Source organism: Scyliorhinus canicula, chromosome 5 (assembly GCF_902713615.1).
Source record: "Scyliorhinus canicula chromosome 5, sScyCan1.1, whole genome shotgun sequence".
NCBI lineage: Eukaryota > Metazoa > Chordata > Chondrichthyes > Carcharhiniformes > Scyliorhinidae > Scyliorhinus > Scyliorhinus canicula.
The window spans coordinates 109086889-109113639 of record NC_052150.1 but is presented as its reverse complement, the minus strand read 5'-3'; the positions used below and the strand labels follow the sequence as shown (position 1 = coordinate 109113639).

General features: G+C 47.7%; 1 protein-coding gene across 2 annotated transcripts in view; it reads left to right on the top strand.

Annotated features, from left to right (window-relative positions):
* scin (scinderin) overlaps positions 1 to 26751 on the top strand; it is a 214812-nt gene that overhangs the window by 141655 nt on the left and 46406 nt on the right. For both annotated transcript variants that reach the window (XM_038797494.1, XM_038797495.1), the window contains 3 exons: positions 2319 to 2440; positions 12233 to 12323; positions 25063 to 25233. In XM_038797494.1, coding sequence (XP_038653422.1) covers positions 2319 to 2440; positions 12233 to 12323; positions 25063 to 25233 — 384 coding nt within the window. The remainder of the gene's footprint in view (positions 1 to 2318; positions 2441 to 12232; positions 12324 to 25062; positions 25234 to 26751) is intronic.

Here is a 26751-nt window from a genome sequence, read left to right as displayed (position 1 = left end):
AGAAGGCCGGTGAATAGCGGAGACGCCAAAAACGAGAACCGCGCCATGTGTCAAACAGTTTGCGATGCAACCGGCCCGCTCCCGTAGGCAAAATCAGGATCTCACCGTAGTGTGGCGAGAAACCAATTATCACCACTTAAGCCCGATTTCCATACAATTAACGAGAGCCACCCCATATCCAATGGCCTCCTGTCATTCAGAGGCCTCCCCAGTAAGTGGTCACGCTGGTGCCGATTAGTATTCCTTTTGAAAAATGTGAACCTGGCGAAAGGGTTTCTGTGGGGAGCCGAGGAGGTGAGTAGTATCTTTGCTCACAGGCAAAGAGCCTGGGAACACTGGGTTTGCCACCCCAGTCCTCAGCAGGGGGTGGGGAACCCGCCACAGGAGTGGGCTGCCGCAGGAGGGTGGGGGCGCTGGGGAGGCAACCAGGTGGCAATTACTCGTGGCACCACCATGCCAACCCCTGGATCATGTGTCTCCATTCTGGGGGCAACCTTTGCCCCCACCTGTCTGCCCCACCGATCACCCATAACCCTTAGCGACTGCTGAGACCTCTGGCCATGTGCTGAATGCACCATCGGCAGAGTGGGGAATTGGCAATTGTGGTTAAAGTGAGCACTTCATAAACCCCAAGTGGATTCCCTTGGGTGCGCAGGCCACGTAGAATGTGGGAATCATTGCCCAGCACCCAATCACACCTTGATCCCTGGACATTCTGCCTGAACACTGCGGGAGGCAACACCACACAAGCATCAGCCAACATCCAAACACCCAGGGGATGGGACACAGCTCCGGGGACATGTCCATGGCCAGTAGGGTTGGTGGTTGCCACGGGGAGGGGGAGATGCCTAGAGAGATAGGCCTAGGGATCGAAGATCAGCCCGAATTGCGGAAAAAAGTAACAGAGGCATCATAATGGTTGTGCACAAGGGTGTTTAATGTGTAATGCAAGTTTCCACTCTTCCAATAGTGTTGTCCCCACCCCCTCAACATCCACGGCCCTGTCCCCTCCCCAGCCCCTACCTACTCTCCCCACCCACTCTCCCGGTGCCCTCCGTGATCCTCAATGTGCTTTTCTCTCCTAGCTCTTCCGCTACATCTAGGTGTGTCCCCAAGACGCACATCAGAGGTGGGAGTAGCCAGCTGCTTACCTCGTGCCGTGGCCTTCGATGCCCCTGGTAGGCGTCCTTTGGGGGCTCTGGGGCCGGAGGGCCCTGACGCACTTGTCAGCAGCACATGCACAGCCATGCCACCAAGTCCCGTGTGCTGACCCTGAGATGCAGCCTCATCAGAGGGGTGGAACTCGGGGACATGGCCGCCACCATTGCCACTCCATGGACAGGTCCAAGTTGACACTCAGCACCCCCTCCTTCCGCTCGGTGCCTGAAGAGCTCTGGGATTCATCTTGGGATGGAGGGGCAGCTGGCCTCCACTGCATCGAGGAGCCTCTCCAGTTCAGCATCCCCGAATCTTGGGGCAGGTCTCCTGAGCGCCATTGCTGCGAGCTGGCTGGGGTTGGCTGAGAAAGTGCAGCTTTAGTGCTGCTCGACCTTGTTAGGCAGGGGCTGGGGAGCACGGTGCTGGAAAATCGACCGGCAAGCCTTCATTTGCGAGAGAAGCAAACACGACCTCATTAAATGGACCAATTAACGTTGAATAGCATTGTCGGCTTCGCTGGGCCGAGCGGCGGGAAGCTCGCGGCAATTCCCGCTAGCAACAACACTTAGAAATCATTCATGAGAATCGCACCCTAAATGTTATGTTAGGATTTGAGCCCATATCTACAAAGCATTAGTTTAGTGCCATTACCACCACCCAACTGTCACCCGGCAAGTCATTATTTTTCTTGATGTATGGCAGTGATTATAACTCAAGCATAATTAGTGATAAACAAAGCACTTTGGAACATGTATTTACGTAAATGCAAGTTTCCATTATTATTTTGGTTCCTTTGGGGTGGGATTCTCTGACCTCCCAGCCGTGTATTTCTCAGCGCGGGAGGCAGCGTGCCGTTCACTGCTGGTGGGATTCCCTGCTCCCGCCACTGTCAGTGGGAATTCCCATTGATACTACCTCACACCACTGGGTAAGCCGCAGGCGAGGTTACCCTGCCAGCGGGACCAGAGAATCCTGCCAGCAGCGAACGGCCGGAGAATTCCGCCATGTGTCAAAATTAGAACTAACTGAACATAGTGTAGCTCCTTCTTTAACATCCTTCATCAGGTATTCAATAAACTGAGACGATTTGGAGTTGTATGGTGCTATTTGTTGAAAGAGTGCATTTGAATAGATTTATTTTCACATTTCTCTTGTTCCAGATTTGGCGCGTTGAGAACAATGGTCGTATTCCTGTTGACCCCAGTACCTATGGACAATTCTTTGGCGGAGACTGTTACATCATTCTTTACACATACAGATTGGGGCAAATCATTTATACCTGGTGTGTATATGTCTCTTACCGTCTAATTTAGTCTGCTTGATTTGACAACAAGATATGTAAACTGTTGCTCAGTCTCAGAGAAGAGGTTAAATTGGTCTGGATTACTCCAGCTATTGGACAGACCCCAATTTCCATCCCTCCATAAACTCAAGCTTATCCAAACTTTTCCTGCCCACAATCCTGTTCACCCATCGCTGCATCATTGGTCCATGTTGCCAGGGCACCCGTCATGGGAGATCGCCTTCAAGGGGGCTGGAAGATCGAGCCTGTGGGCAGGGCTGGAAAATCCAAGCCTGTCTTTTCAGCTGCCAAGACCCTATATTCTGGATTTCACTCCTGAACGCTCTCTGTCTTTCTTCCTCTGAGTGGGATCTTCCAGTCGTTTTGTGGGAGTCACTGGAGAGGGCGTGGAAAATTGCGCTTGCCCAATTCTCTCTGGATTTTCCCACCACGTTGGCGATCCTGCAGGTCACTACCCTGGGTTCAAAATTGCCCCAGTATCACAGTTCCTTCAATGTCGCAGGTCAAAATTTTGAAATTCCCCTTTGTAAATGCACAGTGGATGTACTTCTACGATGGCTCAAAAGGTAGCTCAACACCACCTTCTCAATGGTAATTAGGATGGTGAGTAAATTTTGGCCATGCTAATGACGCACTTATCACAAGAATGAATTTTAGATTGGGAGCAGGTACTAATCGGGAAACTTTCCCCTCCATTTTGATTCCACTACTGTCATGTTTCCACCCAGTCATGCCAGTAAAAACCTTCCGCTAAACGTTTAGTTGTATGATATCAAGAGGAGAAAAGATATTCTTTGCTGATTAGAATTGCCTGATTAGGAGAAGATGGTTTGAATTGTATCACTGAATGATGTTACATTTATTACTGTAAATGAGGCAATCTGAAAACCTTATATTTCTGGAAAATAAAATTACTACAAGTCATATCACATCAGCCTCAGTAAAGTAAGTCTGCCAATAAGCTGTCATATTGAAAGGCATGAAAGTATTGGGCTGTCAGAGCCTGGTGTTATACAGCTGTGCTTTGATGTTTAATTTAAGTAGAACTGCGGCAATATTTTCCCTTGCAAGCAGAGCACCGTTACTGACTGGAGGTTCTCTCCTCTGGGAACGTTATTAGGTTCTCACTGCAAAATACTGATTATAGTCACATGACTAGCAAAGGCTAGTTCAATATATAACATGGCACAAGAATAACAAGTACAAACTTGAAGAAATGTTGAAATGTGACAATCCAAATGAAAGTTAAATTAACAAATAGCAAAATACTCTTACAATACAGTAACATAATTTAACGAGGGGAAAAGAGGCACAAGGAAATTTAAAAGTTCTCTTAAAGTGTCAATTCTGTGGACTGTGCTAAGTATATAAATACAGGATATCAACTTGATATGATACAATACGCCATTTATACCAGCAAATGAAAATGATCCATTCAGATTTGAATCTCTATATTTTACACAATTATAGAAAAGTTAACTGAACTTATTTTGTGGGTTTTCAGAAGTAAGTGGCAGAAGGTTGCAGCTTCCATTTTTGGCACTGTAAAGTGCAACAGCCTGATTATAATGGGTTCTGTCAGTTCGAAGTGAGGCGACCAGATGGAATGCTTCTTCCTTGGGGCAAGAAGACTCTGACATTGTCTGTCATGCCCAATACAAGTGATCTTATGATAGAGAGTGAAGAAGTCAGCAATGTGTACCATTTTGACATTGACCTCCACCATACCCGACAGCACTTAACTAAAGAAACCAGCTTGAGTGGAAATAAAGTCACACAATGGAAAAAATTAATGGAAGCAACATTCAGCCCAGGATTTATTTTATTCTTTCACAGCATGCAGGCATCACAGCCTGGAGCAGAATTTGTTGCCCTTGAGAAGGTGGTGGGGCATGACCATGGGCTGTGGAGAGGTCGGGGTTTTGTTTGTGGACCTCGGAGATTCGAACGCCATTTAAAAATGGCATCCCAATCTCTCGCTACAGCAGGGAGTTCTGGGGAGCAGAGCTCCCCGTTGTAAAAAAGGGGCTATGTGTGGCATCAGCTGTGCGTTCCCCATTTAGGCCCCATATTTAAAGTGAGTCACGTTGAATAGCCATGTGTTTCTCAGCAGTGCCAATGTGCCAGCTATGCAGTGCCAAGGTGCCCACGTCCCAGGGGGAGGATCAGGGAGCCACTCTGCACCTACCTGCACCACCCAAGGGTCTACGATGGCCCGGGAGACCGCCCAAGTGCCATTCCACCTGGTCCACATATGTGTTGGTCTGTGCTGAATGGCGCACGGCTGCAGCCTCCCTGTGGAGGCCAGAGAATCGATGGAGGCCGGTGGACATCGGGCAGATAGGTCTCAAGTAGGTTTAAGACCTATTTCCGGGAGTGCCATTTGGTCCCACCCCTTTTGGGTGGAGTTCCGACCCCGACATCTTGTGGGACTTGGGTGAATTCTGCAAGGCACGGAGGCTGCCGGGAGACTCGCGAGAGGGCTCTCCCAAGATTCTCCGGCCATGTTGTTCTCTCGCTTGAGCACAATGCGGCATGAGAATTGCGCCACTAATTCTTAGGTGTGCTGGTGTTCCTCCTGGCATGCCCTCCTGCACTCTTCATTGAACCGGGGTTGACCCCACGGCTTGATGGCAATGGTGGAGTAAGGGAAATGACAGGCCAGGAGGTCACAGATGGGGTTTGAATACAATTTGTTGCTGCTGTTGGCCCACAGCATCTCATGTATGCCCAATTTTGTGCTGCTAGATCTGTTCGAAATCTATTCTGTTTACCATGGTGATAGCACCATGCAAAAAGTTGGAAGCTATCCTCAGCGTGAAGATGGGACTTTGTCTCGCCAAGTGCTGTGCAGTAGTCACTCCTACTGATACTATCATGGACAGATGCATCTGTGACAGGCAAATTGATCAGAACCAGGTCAAGCAGGTTTTCCCTCTTGTTGGTTCTCTCACCGCCTGCTTCAGGCCCAGTCTAGGAGCTATGTTGGTCAGTGGTGGTAGTATCAAGCCACTATTAGTGATGGACATTCAAGTTCCCACATTCTGTGCACTCTGTGGCCTTGCCACCCTCAGTGCCTCTTCCAATTGGATTTGCTGCTTTTCACAAAACATTGTGAAAATTCAAAGAAAAAATGGCAATAAATAATAGGAATGAATTCATATAAAGGGAAGTTTGAAATGTTTTAGCTAAGTATACTTGTTGTCTTTTTCTTTCAGCCTTCTTATGCGAGGATAAAAAAAAATCAGTAGGCATCCTGAAACCTTTGAGCTATCCTTATTAAATTGAAAGCTATCAGTTCCATTGGACTATATATTAGATTATCTTGCCTCAATCCTGTGTCATTTTGCTTCATATAAATTGTATTTCGAACACATTAATATTAAGATTGGAGATGCCTTAAAGCACCAATACTAACATTTAAAAAATATATTTGTAACTATCTAGATTACTCACACTCTGATCTGAGGATTCTTATTCTTCATAACAGCTCCATTTAGAACACTTAGCAAATTCAATTAAATGTTGAATATGTTGGCAAGTTTATGTGACAAATCCATAATGCTTTTTATTGTTTTTAAGTAATATGAGACATTTTTGATAATACACCTGGAATATTCCATTTAACCTGGGATATTATTTTATATATGTAATATTCTTGAAATTGCGAATGATTGCCCTCAACAATCTTGCTCTGTGGGGGTAGATTCTCATCATTTCAAAGTTCGACAGCCTCAATGCTTTGAGCTGGAATGTTTTAAATGAAATCTGTAGTTATCAAGATCATCAGAGAATGATCCAGGACAGTAATTTCTTCCTTGATCTCCCAGGCCTGGAATTTTGCATGTGTTGAAGGCACAGGTTGGAATCTCTCCATCTGAATGGTGAGGTCAGAGGCTGAGCAGCCCTCAACATTTAGCTTTGGGCCGCATTTCCATGGAGATGGTTAGCTGTAAAGGATAACGATTAAAACTAATGCACAATAACAAATATCAATGGTGCGTGAAAAAGAAGAAAAGTTAGTAGTCAGAGTCTGCAAGCTGGCCCCGTGTCTGCGTGGGTTGCCTCCAAGTGCTCCGGTTTCCTCCCACAAGTCTCGAAAGACGTGTTGTTGGGTGAACTGGACATTCTGAATTCTCCCTCTGTGTACCCGAACAGGGCCGGAGTGTGGCGACTAGAGGATTTTCGCAGTAACTTCATTGCAGTGTTAATGTAAGCTTCCTTGTGACAATAAAGATTATTATTGTTAATCAGATTATCTTTAAGAATCTGAATGGTATAAACCTGAGGCTGAATTCTTGGGACCATGCCTGGGCAGGAAAGCAGGTGAGTTGACCCATAAATTAGGGATCCTTGACATTAAACATGTGCCCACCCCCTGTCTGCCTGCTTAGCCCTGTCGCCACCACAATTTTACAAACAGTGGGGGAAGCATCTGAGCACCCACCCGTGGCCCAATTGAAGCCCTTAGTGGGAAATTAATGCCCAATTCAGGATCTCATCTCACTACCACTCTGATTTAATGTGCAACAGGAGAGTTTGCCACTCAACATTCCGCCCAACAGATTTAACTCCGCGGGCTGCTGTCCAGTTAACACATGGGGACTGTAGGTGGGAAGGTGTGCCTCTTACTTGGCCTTCAGTACCAATCAAAGGCCCCTTCCCATAGTTTTGTCTCTCAGAGCAGCACTTCCCCGCTTGCCCCCATACCTCCACCCCCTCTCCTCATGGGCCCATCAGCCTGACCCGAGTGAGATCATTGACATTCCTGAATGTGTGGGTCCATTGCTGACTGCTCCCCCTACAGCACCGGCAGGGCCAGTGCTCCTGCTTGAACTGTCAATGTGCAGTGCCGCTGTCCTTCGATTGTAAAAAGCTAGGACCTCCTCCTGAAGACGGAGGGACGTCCCACCTCAAACAAAATAACGTCCGTTGTCTGAAAAATTAAAGCTAATCGATCCAGCATGGCAGTGACACAGAGTACGATTCTTCGGCCACCCATAGCCCTCATTGACTGCTGAGGCCTCTGGCCATGTGGCTGAAGGCTAGTGCTAAAAGGGAATTGGTAATTGTGGTCAAGTGAGCACTTCACACGGCCCAAGTGGACCCCTGCGGGTGGGCAGGCCATGTAACATGTGTGAGTCGTTGCCTAGAATCTCAATCACACCTTCATGCCTGGACACTGTGTCTGAACACTTCCGGCCAATCTTACCTCCCTATCTTGTGCAAGGCAGGGGTAGATACTTGCCCAGCTGCTGCCTGCCTTTGATGCTCCTTCGCCAGCAGGCATCTCCCCCTTCCTCACAGAGATTGGCAAGACCAATTGAAAATCAAGCTCAGCATTTCTGATTGCATAGCATTCCCTTGGCAATGCACTGGAATGTCAGCCGAGACTTTTGTGCTCAGGTTTCTGGAGTGGAACTTAAAACACCCAACCTTCTGGTTCAGCAGGTGTGAGTGTGACCAAACTGAGCCACAACTGACACTGCTGCAGTGTTATTACACTCTTTCATCTTTTAGAATGGTGCCAATGATCTTTTGTTGTATTCTCAATTGAGGACCACAGAATCTAAAACAATCATCGAGGTGTTGTAAATGGTGCTTGTCCTTTGTATATTCCCCTGGTGAGAGTTATCCCCTAAATAACTCAGAAGAGGGTAATAAATAACTGAGACAAATATTTTACGGAGCACTTTTCCATACAATTAGTGTCCCTGTAATCAAGAACTATTTATTTCTAAATTTAGAGTCCCCAAATATTTGTTTTCAATTAAAGGGCAATTCAGCATGGCCAACCTACCTAAACAGGGCATCTTTGGGTTGTGGGGGTGAAACCCATGCAGACACGGGGAGAATGTGCAAAGTCCACACAGACAGTGACCTGGGACAGGGATTCGAACCTGGGTCCTCAGCGCCATGAGGCAGCGGTGTTAACAATTGTGCCACCATGCCACCCCATCAAGAGCTATTTTTTAAAGGGCCACTTTTACTTGGAATGTTTAAAGCAAGACTATTCAGCATTAAGTGTGCTGATTTACAGGCACTGAACTTATACTCATTTTACTGATGTGGCAGAGCAGCACAGTGATGCAGTGGTTAGCACTGCTGCCTATGACACTGAGGACCCAGGTTTGATCCCGCCGTGTAGAGTTTGCCAAAGATGTGCAGGTTCAGTGGATTCGCCACGCTAAATTGGCCTTTAATTGGAAAAATATATAATTGGGTACTCTAAATTTTTAATTTTTTTATTTTTACTGAGTGTCCAGCTTTTTCCAAGTAAATTGTAAATGCATTACAAATTTCCAAACTGAAGCTGCTGCTATTTGCATTTGTCACAGCAGCCATCAAAGTGAGACACTTCTTTATTATCCAAAGACTGAATGTGGAGTTTCTAAACATTTTGGGAACACAGTATACATTCAACATATTCTATTACATTTATTGTTCCATCCTAATTTTTTGCATTTCAATTTATTTTTTATATTCTTACACCCCATTGTTGCACACAAATGTGCTCTTTATTACCATGTGCATCTGGTATTATTTGGGTAGCTGTTCTCAGAGCTTTACTTGAAAAGTAAAGTCCAAATTACTCAAATGGAAATCAATGAAAAGAGTAAAACATTTCATCAGGAAATTTTGGTTTCACAATTTCTCATGAAAGATGACATTATACTGAAGTGAGATTCCATAATTCTTAGTTAAATATATTAAACATCTTTTTAACTGACAAACTGAAAATGATAATAGGAGTGCACAATTATTAACTCAATATGTCAAAGCTTTCAAGTACAGTAACAATGTTATTGTACTTTATTGCAGCAATTTATTTTTTAAATTGCAAGGCAAATTCTATCCTGTTTGTATAGAAAGGGATCTAAAGAGACATTACTATCATCACAAACTCATGGCAAATCTGTATGTTCTTTTACTAAATAGAAATGTATCACTGTGTCACTGATAGAAAAATCTATGAAGCAGATTAATCGCTGTTCTGTTTTTTCTCTTTCTGTTTGTTTTTCCTTATCAACAAGGAGAAAGGTTGAGCAGATACTTTATTTTGTGACTGGGCTAATGCATGTTTCAGGTATTGGAGTCCCATACTATCTGCAGGAGAGGTTTGAGTAGCACAGTAGCAGTGGCGTGCAGAGGTCTGGTGATGCCCGGGGCAAATCTTGATTGTATGCCCCAAAGACTCAAGTATAAGGCCTAATATACTGAGAAATATTATGAGAAAGGAAAACATTTTGAATATAACTTCCCGTACCAGCCTCCTGAATAGGCGCCGGAATGTGGCGACTAGGGGCTTTTCACAGTAACTTCAGTGAAGCCTACTTGTGACAATAAGTGATTTTCATTTCAGTGTAGATGATGTTCTAAACCGCTGTGTGCAGAGAGCAGTGAATGGTCTCTCCCCAGTGCGAACTCGCTGGTGTCTCAGCAGTTGGGATGAATGACTGAATCCCTTACCACACAGAGGGCAGGTCAATGGCTTCTCACCTGTATGAACTCACTGATGTCTCAGCAGGATGGATGGCTGAGTGAATCCCCTCCCACACACACTGCAGGTGAACGGCCTCTTCCCAGAGTGAACTCTCTGGTGTGTCAGCAGGTTGGTTAATTGAGAGAATCTCTTCCCACACACAGAGCAGGTGAACAGCCTCTCCCCAGAGTGAACTCGCTGGTGTGTCAGCAGTTGGGGTGAATGACTGAATCCTTAATCACACTCAGAACTGAGGGAGTGCTGCACTGTCAGAACAGCCTTCTTTCAAATAAGTTGTTAAACTGAGGCTCTGTCTGTCCCTATTAGGTGGATGTTGACGATCCCACAGCCACTATTTTGAAGAAGAGCAGGGGAGTTAGCCCCGTGTCTTGGTCAATACTAGGGGCTTTTCACAGTAACTTCATTTGAAGCCTACTTATGAAATGAAAATCGCTTATTGTCACATTCCGCATTCGCCACATTCCAGCGCCTATTTGGGGAGGCTGTTACAGGAATCGAATCGTGCTGCTGGCTTGCCTTGGTCTGCTTTCAGAGACAGCAATGTAGCCCTGTGCTAAACTGCCCCTGACAATAAGCGATTTTCATTTCATTTCATGTGTCAAACTGAGGGAGCAAAGGATGTCAATATTTTTAAGAGAGAGACCTGGGCCAAGCTTTCCAGAGTCTGAACCCTCCCTGGATTCACTTCCTTTCCCTTCAGTTGCTGCAAGTGACTAATTGATGGTCAGAATGAAAAAAGAAGTGGAAAGGGGGAGAAAAGAAAGTGTTACTCACAGATGTTGGAGACAGGAGGAAGATTCCGTCGGTGTGAAAGCTCAATTATCACTCACACAAAGCCCGCGCTCTGATTGGCTGGAGAACCACAGTCCCTCCGGTCCTCAATCTTTTTTCATTGGTCAACATCTCAGCACGCAGATCAGGGGGCGGGGCCTTTCCCTGCATGTGAGGAGCTCCCCCTCCCTTGGACATGCGCAGTCCCGGGCCGCCGGCCCGCGTGGCGGATAGAGCGGTTTCCCCACCGCGGGGGAGTCTGGGAGCGCAGTCACCTCACCCTGACACAAGGTACATGTTAGTAGTCACTGGATTTGATTGTGACGCCCCCCCCCCCCCCCCCCCCCCCCCCCCTTAGCAAAACAATTTGTTAAATTCAGGTGGAAAAATTTAGGCATCTGGGTGACATTGGGGAGAGCAATAGCCTCTGATTGATGCCCCCATCCAATGGATGCCCGGGGCCAACGCACCGTCGCCCCCCCCCCTCCCCCTCTGCACGCCACTGCACAGTAGTCACTTTGCACCCTTGCCTCAAGCGAGCACAGAAGAGAAATGTTCACATTTTCTCCTTGGTGTTCCTGTTTTACCCAGCTTACCTACATCTGTATAGTCATGTTCAGTGCTCAGTGCTCCTACTCTGCTCCATGAAAAATTCCGTGGGTTGTGTAGTCGCCAGTAACTGTTCGTGCATTGTTGGCAGGGCCGGCTCAAGGCACCGGCAACTCGGGCAGTCGCCCGGGGCGCCATGTGCTAGGGGGCGCCAGAGACTCGGGTCCCGCGCATGCGCAGTTGGGCCGGTGCCAACCAGCGCATGCGCGGTGGCCGCCCTCCCCCAGGGCGGCCCCCCCCCCGGTCCGCCCCCCCCCCCCGCTCGGTCCGCTCCCCCCGCCTGGTCCGCTCCCCCCGCCCACCCCACTCGGTCCCCCCCCGCCCCCCCTCGGGTCCGCCCCCCCGCGGGTCCGCCCCCCTCGCCCCCCCCGCGGGTCCGCCCCCCTCGGCCCCGCCCCCCCACCCCTGCCCCCCCCCTCTGCCCCGCCCCCCCCTCGGCCCCGCCCCCCCCTCACCCCCCCCCCCCCCCCCCCCCCCCCCCAAGGGTGCCGAAGTTCATCTTGCCCGGGGCGCCAGCAACCCTAGGGCCGGCGCTGATTGTTGGTGCATGACATCCTGCTCCATTGGGTCAGTTCAGGGTATTTCTAACTTTGATTGTATAAAATATTGATAACAATTCAACCACCAATTACACATCATTCCCAGTTCTATTTACTTCAATAGAAGTTAAAATCAGTTGTACAACTATAACACCGTCATCCAAAGTCAAAATGACCTCCAGGGTGCCCTAGGAACAGCATGTCAGCAATTTGCATGCATCCACAATATTGATCCCGCTGGCATGTCAAGTGCTGTGTCACTTTCCTCCAATTTATTTTCAATTGTCTATTCCTCTGATTTATGTTTTTAAAAAAGAGAATGAATTAGATAAACTTGATTTATTTCAGGCAAGGAGCCAATTCAACTAAAGATGAACTCACCATGTCAGCATTCCTCACAGTCCATCTTGACCGGTCACTTGGCGGACGAGCTGTTCAAGTAAGTTTTCTGTTTATAAGCAAATATCCGAACTGTACCCCTGAATATCCCTGCCAACTATGATGACCAGCATTACCAGATGCAAATAAAATAGGCTGTTTCCCGTGCTTGTAAAAATATTAGACTGAATTTCAAAAATGAGTTATTTCCAGTCTTTAATGGCGCTACGAGCTCCAAAGAATAAAGCAGAGTTGATAGTTATAGCTTGCAAAACAGCCAGCCTGAATCTCGGTGTAAAGATCCTTAGCTACAAACTATTTGCCATAAACATCAAATAAAGTGCAACAGTTAGCGTGGAAATAAACCATGATTCTCTGATGCTCAGACAAATTTATTGCATTCGTAACAGGCATTTTGACATTAATTCTAGGTTATAATTGAGTTTTCATTGTCAGAGAAAATGATCATAAATATATAAATATTGATGCTACTTATCAAATGATAGAAGAAATGTCATGCAGAAATTTTCCAGTTTATACTCATCAGTGTTGTCTTTAAATTCATGTTAAATTCCAACAATATGTTTCACCGGGGACAATGTGGGGAACCTTGTGCTGCTCCTGGGAGAGGGAAGCAAGGTGGGCGGGGGAACTTAATTGACCAGGAGTCCAAAAATCAGCTTCCTGACAGCAAGTTGAAACTAAGCTTTTAAGTTCAGGGAAGCTTGAAGGCCGGTCAAGCTACCTGATGGCAAGCTTAAGGAAGCACTTTTGAGTGCACCTGCATGTTCATTGAAAGGCCATCTCACCAGAATCAAGCTTCCCTTTCTAATTAAGTATCGACGGATGAGCAGTTTGTGATTTGCAATTGCATATAAGTGGCGTGCAGCAAACTGGAGTTGGACTGAGTAACTACTGCTTTCTTTTTCTCTTTGGGAGCATCGTCCAATAGGGTGCTGATCGGGTGGTGGCAGTCTAAGGGTATTGGTCAGGGAGGCTGAATGAGGGAGGGAGTGAGGGAGCCCGGGGCAGTGGTGGATTCTCGGTGGGAGGCAGGATGTCTGTGGCAGAGGGGGAGCCTGGGAGGGAGGCGGAAAGCTTGGGACAGGAGGGATCCAGGGAGAGAAGGCAATGGTACAGGGATGTGGGAGGGAGAGAAGGGTCTTGCATGTGGAGTCCTGTGAATTGGTGGGAGTTTCCAGGAAAGTTTAGTGGGAGAGCTGTGGTCCTGAATGGTGTGGGGGGTGCGGTCTACGGTGTGGTCCTGGGAGTTGAACTGCCCAGTGGATGAAATAGTCATAGTGGGGGGATACTGAGATGTTGCAGTGTGGCAAGTCCAGGGTAATGGCTGGGGGCAGATGGTCTCATGAGGTGTGGGTCATGAAAACAGACAAAACAGGTGGCTAGGATAATAGGAGGGATCAGGGTCAGCATGGGAGTAGGGATGGTAATGGATGTGGGCTCAGAGGGGAAAGAAGGCATGTGGAGGGTGATAGTCATAGGCTCAAGGGTAATGGGGGAGGTTCATGGGCATCAGAGGGGTAAGTAATAGTGGGTTAAGAGTGACAGGAGGATGGGAGAAGGTAGTGGAGTGGGCTTGAAAGGTGACATGTGACAATTATTAAATCTCAAATGGAAAAAGTCATCAGCCAATGAGTGCAATCCCTTGAAGTGGGAGGAAGATCTCCTCAGAGGGGTGGAGTTGAAGGGAGTTCAAAGCTGACTAAAGGGACATGCTAATAATCATAAATCAACTGGATGTGAACCCTGCTCAGATATGTTCTCCTCTCTATGGTGAAGCCTGCAATAGCAGCAGTGTTGCTCCGACTCATCAACCTCATAATATCAAGATCCCAGCAATGTCGGGAGCTGCAATAAAGTCTGCACTAAAGGGCAATTTGAGTTGACCACTGAAGTGGGGTGGTGTGGAGGGAGGGAGGGAAGCAAGGGTTAACTCCTGAGGCTGGACGGGTGTGGATTAACAATGTACAGGTTTAGAATCTAGACAGTCCCAGGTCGATACTCATGGCTGATAAGTGGCTGTGTGGTACATCTATGATAGCAAGTCAGGGATAAATGGAATGTGCATCAAGGGTGATGGAGGGAAGCACAATAGTTTTTGAGGAACAGTGCATGGACATTTGGTTGATCTTAAATCCTCTCTGAAATGGCCCAGCAAGCCACTCTCTTGTATTCAACTGCTACAAGGAAGAAGGAAAGGAATGAAACCGAATGGATCGCCCTGCATCAGCCCAGGCACCAGAGACAACAAACCCAGCCTGTTGACCCTGCAAAGACCTCCTTCCTAACATCTGAGGGTTTGTGCCAAAATTGGGAGAGCTGTCTCACAGACTAGTCAAGTAGCAGTCTAATGTAGTGAAACTGACAGAAGCATACCCTCCAGATAATGTGACAGACACAACCATCACCTCCCTGGGTATGTCCTCTCTCACCAGTTGGATAGATCCAGCAGAGGTGGCGGTACAGTGGTATACAGTTGAGAATTGCCCTGGGAATCATCAACATCGCTTCTGGACCCCATGAATTCTCATGGAACCATAACAAGTGTGGGCAAGGAAACCACCTGCTAATTACCACGGTCCATTCCCCTTAGCTGATGAATCAGTCCCCCTCCATGTTGAACACCACTTGGAGAAAGCACAGAGAGTGGCAAGGGTGCAGATTGTACTCTGGGTGAGGACTTCAATGTCCATCAGCAAGAGTGGCTCGGTAGTTCCACCACAGAAAAAGCTGGCTGGGTCCTAAAGGACTTAACTGCAACACCTGGACTGTGTCAGGTGGTGAGGAAACCAAGAACATGGAAAAACATCCTTGACCTCATCCTCACCAACCTGCCTGCCACAGAAGCATCTGTCCATGACTAGTAAGGGTAAGAGTGCCCAGTGCCTTGTGGAGACAACGTCCTGGTCTTCAGATTGAGGATACCCTCCATCATGTTATGCGGCATGATCACCATACAAAATGGGATAGACTTTGAACAGATCTAGCAACTCAAGATTGGCCATCCATGAGGTGCTACGGGCCATTGGCAGCAGCAAAATTGTATTCAACCTCAATCTTCAACCTCATGGCCCTGAATTATCCCCCAATACACCATTACCAACAGGCCAAGGGATCAACTCTGATTCAATGAAGAATGCAGGAGGGCATGCCAGGAGCAACACCAGGCATACCAAAAAATAAGGTGTCAACCTGGTGAAGATACAACACAGGACTACTTGCATGCCAAACAGCATTAGCAGCAAGTAACAGACAGAGCTGAACGATTCCACAACCAAAGGATAACATCTAAGCTCTGTGGTCCTGCCACATCCAGCCGTGAATGGTGGTGGACAATTAAACAACTCACTGGAGAAAGAGGCTTCATTCCCCATTCAATAATAGAATCCCTATAGTGTAGAAGGACGCCATTCGGCCCATTGAGTCCACACCAACCCGCTGAAAGAGCACCCTGCCCTAACCCTGAAACTCCATCTAACCTTTGGACACTAAGGGACAATTTAGCATGGCCAATCCACCTAATCTGCACATCTTTGGACTGTGGGAGGAAATCGGAGCACCCGGAGGAAACCCACGCAGACATGGGGAGAAGTTGTGAACTTCATACAGACAGTAAGCTAAGGTGAAATTGAACCTGTGTCCCTGGAGCTGTGAGGCAGCAGTGCTAACGACTATGCTGTCGTGCCGCCGCCTCAGCTGATGGAGGAGCCCAGCACATCAGCCAAAAGTACCAAGTGGACGATCCATCTTGGCCTCCTCCTGAGGTCCCCAGCATCACAGATATCAATCTTCAGCCAATTGATTCACTCCACATGATATCAAGTGGCTGAGGGCACTGGATACTGCAAAGGCAATGGGCACTAACAATATTCTGGCAATAGTACTGAAGACTTGTGCTCCAAAATTTGCCCTGCTCCCAGCCAAGCTGTTCCAGTACAACTACAACACTGGCATCTACCCAGCAATGTGGAAAATTGTCCAGGTACGCCCTGTACGCAAGCAACAGGACAAATCTTAACCAGGCAACTATCGCCCCATCAGTTTACTCTCAATCATGAATTAAGTGATGGAAGGGGGTCATCAACAGTGATATCAAGTGGCACGTACTCAGCAGTAACATGCTCAGTCTGGGTTTTGCCTGGGTCACTCAGATCATAGCTTACTGCAGCTGTCATGAGAATGTTGCTTTAAGAAATGTTTGGCTGCTCATATTACTGCAGTGATGTCAGAGTGTGGGTGGAGCTGGGATGTCTGTCGCTTTTTTACTTTTGTTTTAGGCTGTTTGCTGCAGGGTGTGTTTTAGTTTCTTATTCAGTGTTGGAGCTGAAGCCAGACAAAGCAGGTGTACTGTTGATCTCTCTGCCATGAAAAGACTATCTCCGGATCATTTGGTGAATTTAGAATTATAAATGTTCTTCGTAGTGAATTTAAACCTAATGGGCGCGATTCTCCGCTCCCGCAGAAAATCACGAAGGTCATCGTGAAATCGGCCGACTTTCACGACGGCCTCGGAGCCCGCTCCTCGCACCAAATTCACCCCCACCCGGGGGGCTAGGAGCGGCGCTCCGTTATTCTCGGCCGCGGGGCCTTGACCCTGGCGTCAAGGCGTCACGCCGAGAATGACGCGATGGTGGCGCCTATGTGACGTCAGCCGCGCATGCGCAGGTTGGCCGGCTCCAACCCGCGCATGCACGGCTGACGTCACGACGCTGACAACACGAACCCGCGCATGCGCGGTGGCTGTCTTTCCCCTCAGCCACCCCACAAGACGTGACAGCTTGATCTTGCGGGGCGGCAGAGGGGAAATAGTGCGTCCGATTGGGACGCCGGCCCGACAATCGGTGGGCACCGATTGTGGGCCTGTCCCCTCCCGAGCACAGTCACTGTGCTCATTCCCCAAAAGGCCACCTACAAGCGCCAAACGGGCATCTCCACACCCGTTTCACAATGGCAGCGACCAGGTGTGGTTGCCGCCATCGTGAAACGGTTGCGAACGGCAGGCCGGTCGGCCCATCCAGGTCTGAGAATCGCCGGTCGCTGTAAAAAACGGCGAGCAGCGATTCTTCCGAGCCGGGGGGGGGGGGGGGGGGGGGGGGGGGGGGGGCAAGGGGCGTGAAATTTGTTGGGGGGCCCTCCCGCGATTCTCCCACGCGGCGTGGGGAGCGGAGATTCACGCCCACTGCTTCTGTTAAAAAGTGTTTCTTTTGTCTTCTGGGTGTTGTTTGGGAAGGTATTAAGGATTACTTCGTATTGTATTCTTTGGAGGTTGTATTTGAATTGATGGTTGCTGAAATATTCACTGCATGCTTTAAAAAGGTTAACTTGAGTTCATAGAATAAACATTGTTTTGCTTTAAAAAATACTTTTCCATTTCTGCTGTACCACACCTGTAGAGTGGGCCATGTGCTCCCCATACCACAATCTATTAAAAGTTGTGGGTCAGGTGAACTCCATGATACACTTTGGGGTTCTCTAAACTCTGGCCCATAACACAACCTTGTTTCAAATATGGATAAAAGAGCTGGAGTCCACAGGTGAGATGAGAGTGACTGCCCGTGACATCAAGGCAGCATTTGACCGAGTATAGCTTTGAGGAGCCCTAGAGGGAAAACTTCCGCTGGTTGGAGTTATACCTGGCACAAAGGAAGATGGTTGTGCTGGTTGGAGGTCAATCATCTCAGCTCAAGGACATCACTACAGAAATTCCTCACGGTTGTGTCCTAGGTTCAGCCATCTTCAGCTGCTTCATCAATGACCTTTCTTCCATCATAAGATCAGAAGCGAGGAATTTTCACTGATGACTGCATAATGTTCAGCACTATGTTCTGCAGCTCCAACAACACTCAAGAAGCTCAACACCATCCAGGACAAAGCAGTCCGCTTGATTGGCACCCAATCCAGAAACAATTAATTCCTCCGCCTCAGACAAACAGTGACAGCCGTGTGTACCATCTTCAAGCAGCACTGCAGGAATTCACCAAGTTTCCTTCGGCAGCACTTTCCGAACCCACAACCACTACCCTCGAGAAGGACATGAGCAGCAAATACATGGGAACACTACCACCTGGAGGTTTCCCTTCAATTCACTTACCATCCTGACTTGGTACTATATCGCCATTCCTTCAAAATCCTTTAATTCCCTCCCTAACAGCACTGTGGGTGCACCTACACCTCAGGGACTGTAGTAGTTCAAGAAGGCAGCTCACCACCACCTTCTGAAGGTCAACTAGGAATGGACAATAAGTGTCGACCTTGCCAGCGATCCCCATACCCCCTAAATGAAAAAAATAAGCCAGCTGCTGCATGCTTTGAAAGCAGACCAAGCAGGCCAGCAGCACGGTTCGATTCCCGTAACAGCCTCCCCGAATAGGCACCGGAATGTGGCGACTAGGGGCTTTTCACCGTAACTTCATTTGAAGCCTACTCGTGACAATAAGCGATTTTCAATTTTCATTTTCATGAAGACTGGGAGGCAATCCAATGCTAGCAGCATTAAAAGTGACTGTGGCATTAACATTTTTTCCAGTGGCTCTTTCCAGGGCTCCACATGTGCAGAATATCCCAGTCTGCCATGCTCAAGTGTATCTGGGAGGTAACAGATGCCCTCTTCGGAAGAGTGCGTGATTTTGTTAAATTGAGCACGGTGCCAGACAACCAGACCAGTGGGATTTTCTGCAAATGCAGGATTCCCACAAGTGCAAGGGGCAATTGAGTGCGGACAGTTGGTGCTGAGAGCTCCCTGGAATCAGCCTGCTGCACTCATCAACAGAAAGAGGTTTCACTCTCTGACCATGCAACTGGTATGACTGATTTCCATAGAATCCAATCGGGGGGCCCCTGAAACTTCTGAGGCAGAGGACGCGATTCTCCGAAACGGAGAAAAACAGCCGATGCCGGAGTGAAACCCGGAGTGTTTCACTCCGGCGTCGGAGGCCACGAGAATGATGGGGCCGGCGGCGCCTAAGTGACGTCAGCCGCGCATGCGCAGGTTGGCCGGCTCCAACCCGCGCGTGCGCGGCTGCCGTCTTCCCCTCCGCTGCCCCGCAAGACATGGCGGCTTGATCTTGCGGGGCGGCGGAGGGAAAAGAGTGCGTCTCTTAGAGACGCCGGCCCGACGATCGGTGGGCACCGACCGCGGGCCAGTCACCTCATGAGCACGCCCGTGGTGCTCGATCCTCTCTCCACCCCTCACAGGCCCCACACTTACCGGTCGCGCGATTCTCCGAGCAGCGTCACACAAAACGCAACACGCCATTTTGGTGGGGGTGGGAGAATCGCGGGGTTTGCCAGGGCAGTGTGGCGTGATTCGCCCGACCGTCCTGTGATTCTCCAACCCGGCGTGGGGAGCAGAGAATCGCACCCAGAGTTTCCAGCTCAGGGGCGAAATTCTCTGACCCCCAGCAGGGTCGGAGAATCGTCTGGGGCCACCAAAAATCCCGCCCCCGCCTTGGCAGAGATTCTCCGCCACCCGGGAATTGGCGGGGGCGGGAATCACGCCACTCCAATCGGTCCCGCCGCTGGGAGGCTGCTCCCGCCACCGAGGTTTGAACCACCTCTGGTGGCGGCGGGATCGGCGCCGCAACCGGGCCCCCGGGGTCCTGGGGGGGGAGGGCGCGGGGCGATCGAACCCCGGGGGGGTGTCCCCACGGTGGTCTGGCCCGCGATTGGGGACCCCCGCTCAGACTCCGGGCTAGTGCCTTGGGTGCACTCTTTCTCCGCCGCCGCCGCCACGGCCTCCGCCATGGCGGAAGCGGAAGAGAAACCTACATCGCGCGGCAGCTGGCCGACCGGCGAAAGCCTTCCGGCCAGCCCCGCTGCCGGGCGGCGGGCCTGAAAGGCCGCTGGCACCGCTTTTTTGCGCCAGTCTTCTGGTGCCAACCGCTCCAGCGCGGGGCTAGCCCCCAAAGGTGGGGAGACCCCACCTTTGGGGAGGCCCGACCCCGGAGTGGTTGGCGCCACTCCCCTACGCCGGGACCCCCCGTCACGCCGGGTAGGAGATTCCCGCCCCAGCTTTCCAGTCTGACATCGGGGTCAACTCCACCTTGACAAAACTCAGCTCTTCATGTGGGAGTCAGACTATTTTCCAGCTGCCTAGTGAGTTGCAGTGACAGGCCCTTGTGGTGCACACAATTCAGCAAGAGAATGATTTTGATTTGATTTGGTTTGATTTATTTTCACATGTGCCGAAGTACAGTGAAAAGTATGTTTCTGCAGCCGAGGGAATGTACACAGTACATACATAGTAGCAAAAGGAATAATCAACAGAGAACATTGGCAAATGATACATTGACAAACTGTGATTGGTGACAGTACGGAACAAGGGACCAAACAAAACAAATACATGAGCAGGCCCTCCAAATGGTACACACCTCCCACTAGCAAAAACAGGTTTGGAGACTTTGCCTGCCACGCAGCCATTATCTGCTGATACATAAAACCAGCCAGTAACCTAATACTTTTAAATAAAGCTGTTGTTTTCAATCATTTGACCATTTTCCTGTTAAATACCTCTCTTACCATGACTTGCAAATTGCATAAAAAACTAAACAATTATCCTGATCAATTGATGATGATAATAGCAAATTTAATAGCCTTGATGGTTTAACCCCTAAGATGTTTCCGTTAATGTCCTGTTCTCCATTCATTACTTTCTATTGCAAGGCTGCTGGTCTTTTGTTGAAAATATCCCACCCATCCCCCAACATCCTTCCTTTTCTCTCAAGAATAGATGACCTCTCATTTTTCTCCTTTCCTCCGCCTGTGCATCATTGTGATTGTGTGAATGCTGCAGGCCCATGTCCTTTCTGTAATCTAACAAATTGAAAAATGTTTTGTAAGAAAATATGTTGTAAGAAATGTACACAAATGAGATTCTGGGGCAAAGCAAACCCTCGTTTATAATTCAGATGAAACTGACTTTGTTTGACTTGGCATGAAACAGCTTATTATGGATCCCTCAGTCATTTTTCCTAATATTGACCAGTTCACTGTACCATTCTCATTATGCTGGTTTTCTGCCAGTGACTCCAGTTTACTTTCCTCTCATTTTAACTTTTTTTTGCAGCTACTGTAGTGCCAGAACTTCCATTCTTCTCTATGTGAAGCAACAACTTATATTTATATAAAATAATTTCAAACATACACTTAAAATTAGTCTTAATTTCTTGAGACGTTAATTCTTTTTTAATATAAATTTAGAGTATTCAATTATTTTTTTCCAATTAAGGGGTAATTTAGCGTGGCCAATCCACCTGTCCTGCACATCTTTTGGGTTGTGGGGGCGAAACCCATGCAAACATGGGGAGAATGTGCAAACTGCACGCAGAGGGTAACCCAGAGCCGGGATCAAACGTGGGATCTCGGCTCCGTGAGGCAACCGTGCTAACCACTTGCGCCACTGTGCTGCCCTAGATGTTGCTTCTTTTCACCCAGTTATATCTAAATTAATGGGACTTGGGTTAGCTCAGTTGGCTAGATGGCTTACGTGTGATGCAGTGGGTTCCATCACTGTACAAGCTGTGATAGCTCATGCAGACCTGTGTCCTCACATTTCCCCATATTTGTTGAATGATGCAATTCAAGCTATATATAACTGGTTGTCTCTCTAATGGAGAGAAGGGCCTGTGGTCCTCTGGATGTTTTACAAAATTATTCTTAAATGAGATGTGGGCGTTGCTGGCAAGGCAAGCATTTGTTGCCCATCCCTCATTGCCCTTGAACTGAGTTGCTTACGAGGCCATTTCAGAGGCCATTTCAGAGGGCAGTTTAGAGTCAGCATTTTGCTGTGGGCCTGGAGTCACATGCAGACCAGACCAGGTAAGAATGGCAGGTTTCTTTCCCTAAAGGTCATTGGTAAGCCTGATAGGTTTTTCCGACATCGATAATGGTTTCATGGTCACCATCACTGAGACTATCCCAGATTTATTAAATAATTAAATTTAAATTCCATCAGCTGTCATTTGAACCCATGGGCAGGATTCTCCCCTACCCGGTGGACGGGGAGTCTCGGTAGGACAGAGTGGCGTGAACCACTCCGGCGTTGAGCAGCCCCAAAGTTGCGGGATCCTCCGCACCTTCAGGGGCTAGGCCCACCCCGGAGTGGTTGGTGCCCTGCCAGCCATCGGGATAGGGGCCTGGCGCCCCACCAACCGGCGGCGGAGGGCTTGCGGCAGCCGGCGCAAGTCAGCGCATGCGCGAGAGCGCCAGCACGTGCTGCCGTCATCCCCGCGCATGCGCACAGGTATTCACTTCCGCATCTGCCATCGCGGAGGACCACAACGGCCGATGCGGAAGGAATAGAGTACCCCCACGGCACAGGCCCGCCCGTGGATTGGTGGGCCCCAACCATGGGCCAGGCCACCGTGGGGCCACTTCTCGGGGCAAGATCCCCCGGCGACCCCCCAGGAACCCTGGAGCCTGCCCGTGCCACCAGGTCAGGCCGGGAAGGGAACTATTCTGATTTACGCCGGCTACAGGCGGGCGGGACTTCGGCCCATCGCGGGCTGGAGAATTCGGGCGGCCCTGGCGCCCATTGAGTTGCGCTGGACCCCGCCATTCTCCGAGGCAGGCGGCGCGAGTCACGCCGGGCCAGTTTTTGGGGGGCGGGAGAATTGGGAGGACGGCGGGGGCGAGATTCACGCCAACTCCCGGCGATTATCCAATACTCAGCCTTCTTCCCCCAGCTAATGAGACAATGAGACAATGTGACTTTTGTTTACTAAAGTAAAATTTTATGCTGCAAACATGTAAATAAATTACTTTGGAGTTACGTCGCAAAGTTGGTACGGTGGCACAGTGGTTAGCATTGTTCCTTCACAGTACCAGGGACCCAGTTCAATTCCTGGCTTGGGTCCCTGTCTGTGCGGAGTCTGCACGATCTCCCTGTTTCTGCGTGGGTTTCCTCCATTTCTTCCGGGTTCTCCGGTTTCCTCACAAATGTCCCAAAAGACGTGCTTGTTAGATGAATTGGACATTCTGAATTCTCCCTCATTGTACCTGAACAGGTGGCGTAGTGAGGCAATGAGGGGATTTTCACAATAACTTCATTGCAGTATTAATGTAAGCCTACTTGTTACACTAATAAAGATTATTATTATTATTGTAAGTCACTTCTACCGAAAGCAGTTATTCCCCAGCCTTGACTCTGGGTGCTGTGAAATGTTTCTAATTTCATAGAATCATAGAGTCCCTACAGTGCAGAAGGACAGCAAGAAGTCTTACAACACCAGGTTAAAGTCCAACAGGTTTGTTTTGAATCACTAGCTTTCGGAGCACAGCTCCTTCCTCAGGTGAATGTGCTCCGAAAGCTGAAAGTGCTCGAAGCTGTGCTCCGAAAGCTAGTGATTCAAAACAAGCCTGTTGGACTTTAACCTGATGTTGTAAGACATCTTACTGTGCTCACCCCAGTCCAACGCCGGCATCTCCACATCATGCAGAAGGAGGCCATTAGGCCCATCGAGTCTATACTGACCCTCTGAAAGAGCACCCTACCCAGGCTCATTCCCCTGCCCTATCTGTGTAACCCCACAATCCTACTTAACGTTTGGACGAAGGGACAATTTATCATGGCCAATCCACCTAACCTGTACATTTTTGGACTGTGGGAGGAAACCGGAGAACTCGGAGAAAACCCACGTAGACACGGGGAGAAAGTGCAAACTCCACACGATCACCCAAGCTCGGAATTGAACCTGGGTCCCTGGAACTGTGAGGCAGCAGTGCTAACCACTGTGCCACCATACCACTCTTTTACATTATAGGATACTGTAGTTTTAACATCAGAGACAACAGCAAATGAGGTGTTATTTTAAAGTCACAACTTCTGTTTCTAGTCACTGGACATTAATTGTCATAGCCTCCAGAGAACTCTGGGAATTTAAATCTTGAGGAAGTTTCGGAATCCTCTGGAGGTATTAAATTCCTCATTTCCCCTATAGCATCATGCCACTGCCAAGGCTGTGAGGTGCAACAGTTATCCTTGATGTGTTGGGTGCTCTGGATCCGTGAAACACATACAGGCCACCAACACTTAAAATAGTTCAACACTATTTTATTAAATCTTATAAACTGCTAAACATACTATTACTGTGGGTTACACGATGCTAGAGTAACTAGAGACCTGTGCCTGTCCTAACCAGTCGAATCACTCATCACCTGGTGAGAGTCTGTGCTGTAACTGATAAGCTCTTGTGCTTCTGAGAGGCTGCATCCCGAATGAGCGGGAAGAGTGATGCCCTCTGTCTTTATAGTGAGTATGTTCTAACTGGTGATTGGCTGCGGTATTTGTGCATGTTGATTGATCCTAGTGTATGTCCATCAGTGTGTGTGTCTGCACCATGATATACTGGTGTATATTATGACAATCCTCATATAAAAATATCAGATGTAACAAAAATTAAATAATGCTGTTGTATCTTTTGACAATTCCTTTACTCAGGGCAAGCTATTCGCTACTAAAGGATTATTCAAATAATGGAACCCATTTCTCAGCATATAAAATCTCATGCAAATTGGCTTGTTTTGTAAATATGTTTTGACCAATGCAAATATTATTTGGTTAGCTAAAGAGATTTGATTACCACACTGATTTGATGAGCAATTTTGTCCAAAAAGCCAAATGTAAGTATACTGAAAAGAATGTTAGTTTGCAAATTATGGCTGTACAATAACTTAACCACAATGATTAGAAAGACAGTAATTATAATTCTGCAGAAACTATTATTAATGTGACAGCTTCAGTATTTTACATCATGGCACTTATCACTATTGTTCTTCCAAAGGTTCGGGTGACCCAAGGGAAGGAGCCTTCTCATCTGCTCAGTTTGTTTAAAGACAAGCCACTTATTATTTATAAGAATGGAACTTCACGGAAAGAAGGACAGGCTCCTGTCTCTTCAAAGCGTCTTTTTCAAGTCAGAAGGAATCTGGCTACGATTACAAGAATTGTGGAGGTAGGAAAGGTCACTCAAGGACGTACAGAAATTAATGGAGAAGCACAGTTTTAATGACTCAATTATCACTGGGACCTTAATTTTAGTCGTTTGAAAAATGTCATGAACTTGTTTGAAGATATAACTGATTAGATAAATAAAGAGTATGCAACAGAGGTAGTCTATATGGATTTTCAGACATAATTCAATATTGGAACTAGGGGTATAGAGCAAGGAAATAATTTAAAAATTGTGCAGAATATTCTTTTGGCCATAATTAGGGCGCAATGTGCAGTTCGAGTGTCCCGTGATTAAAGGATGTTAAACCATGGGGAGTAAACTACACAAATTCAGCAGGATGATACCACGGATGAGAAATTATGGTTACAAGGGGAAAATTGAGAGAATTATTTATACTGCAACAAATATAACTAAAATGAGATTTGATAGGTGTTTTTAAAATTGAAAAGGATTTTGATAAGAGTACAATCAGAAAGACAATTTTGTCTGGTTGGGGACCTATTATTACTAAGAGGGGGATTTTGGTTGAGGAGGAGACCCTTGAGCTTAGATTTGGATCAGTATCTGAAGCAGAGAAACGTATACGGCAACACAGAGGTAATGGGGCAGTGGGATTCGTTTTGGGTTGCATGTACAAAGAGCCTGCACAGATGCACTGGACTGGTTGCTCATTTTCTGTACTCTAACATCCTACGGTTCCCTCCACAAAATCTAAATCTGTGTCATAGGTTAGAAAGTATTTCATCAGTTGATAAATGTATTAAATTATGTGATGCTTATGTTGATACAGATTATCAACTTCTCTGTTAGCATCTAACCAGTGTTAACTCTTTCATGGTGACAATACTGGTATTAATAATTATCTCACTAATACTGGCCTAAGGAGGCAAGTTTCTTGCTGCTAATGAATATTCAGTGACTTTGTTGTATATACATGTCAAAGTCAGCAAACAGGAGGAATAGACTAAACTTTGGTGTCTTTCTGCTGTAAAATGTTGCAGCATGCATCGCTCAGGTTCACCGGTTGCTTAAGTTATCAGCCTCCCAATGACCTGTGAAACTGTATCAGGACCAGTGTAGACTACTGCCTTCAGGAAAGAAGAGTGTTGTGACTAAACCATAACATTTCAGATGTGGCTATGTTATTTCAGTTTGTTATTCAGAAACGGGCCAAACCCCACATTGCAGAACACAGAGAAGGTAAGGTAAATCAAGGATTGTTGGCCAGGGGTGCCAAGATCACTATGTTATCATTTTGCGAACTTTGCTGTGAAGCAATGCCCTAATTTTAAGGAACTAACTTTTTTTCTGGGATGTTTCTCTGGATAAACAATTTTAATTTTCCTTCAACGTATTCCCTTCATTTTGGGAAACGGTCTTCAAATTATGTCTTTCTCAGCAAAAGCACCTATATTTCCCACAGCTAATGTCAAGGCATTTACAATTATATTTTTAAGAGGAGGTCCACATACTTACACATATCATACTTTCTGTGTGAATAAGTAGAATGCTCCTCGA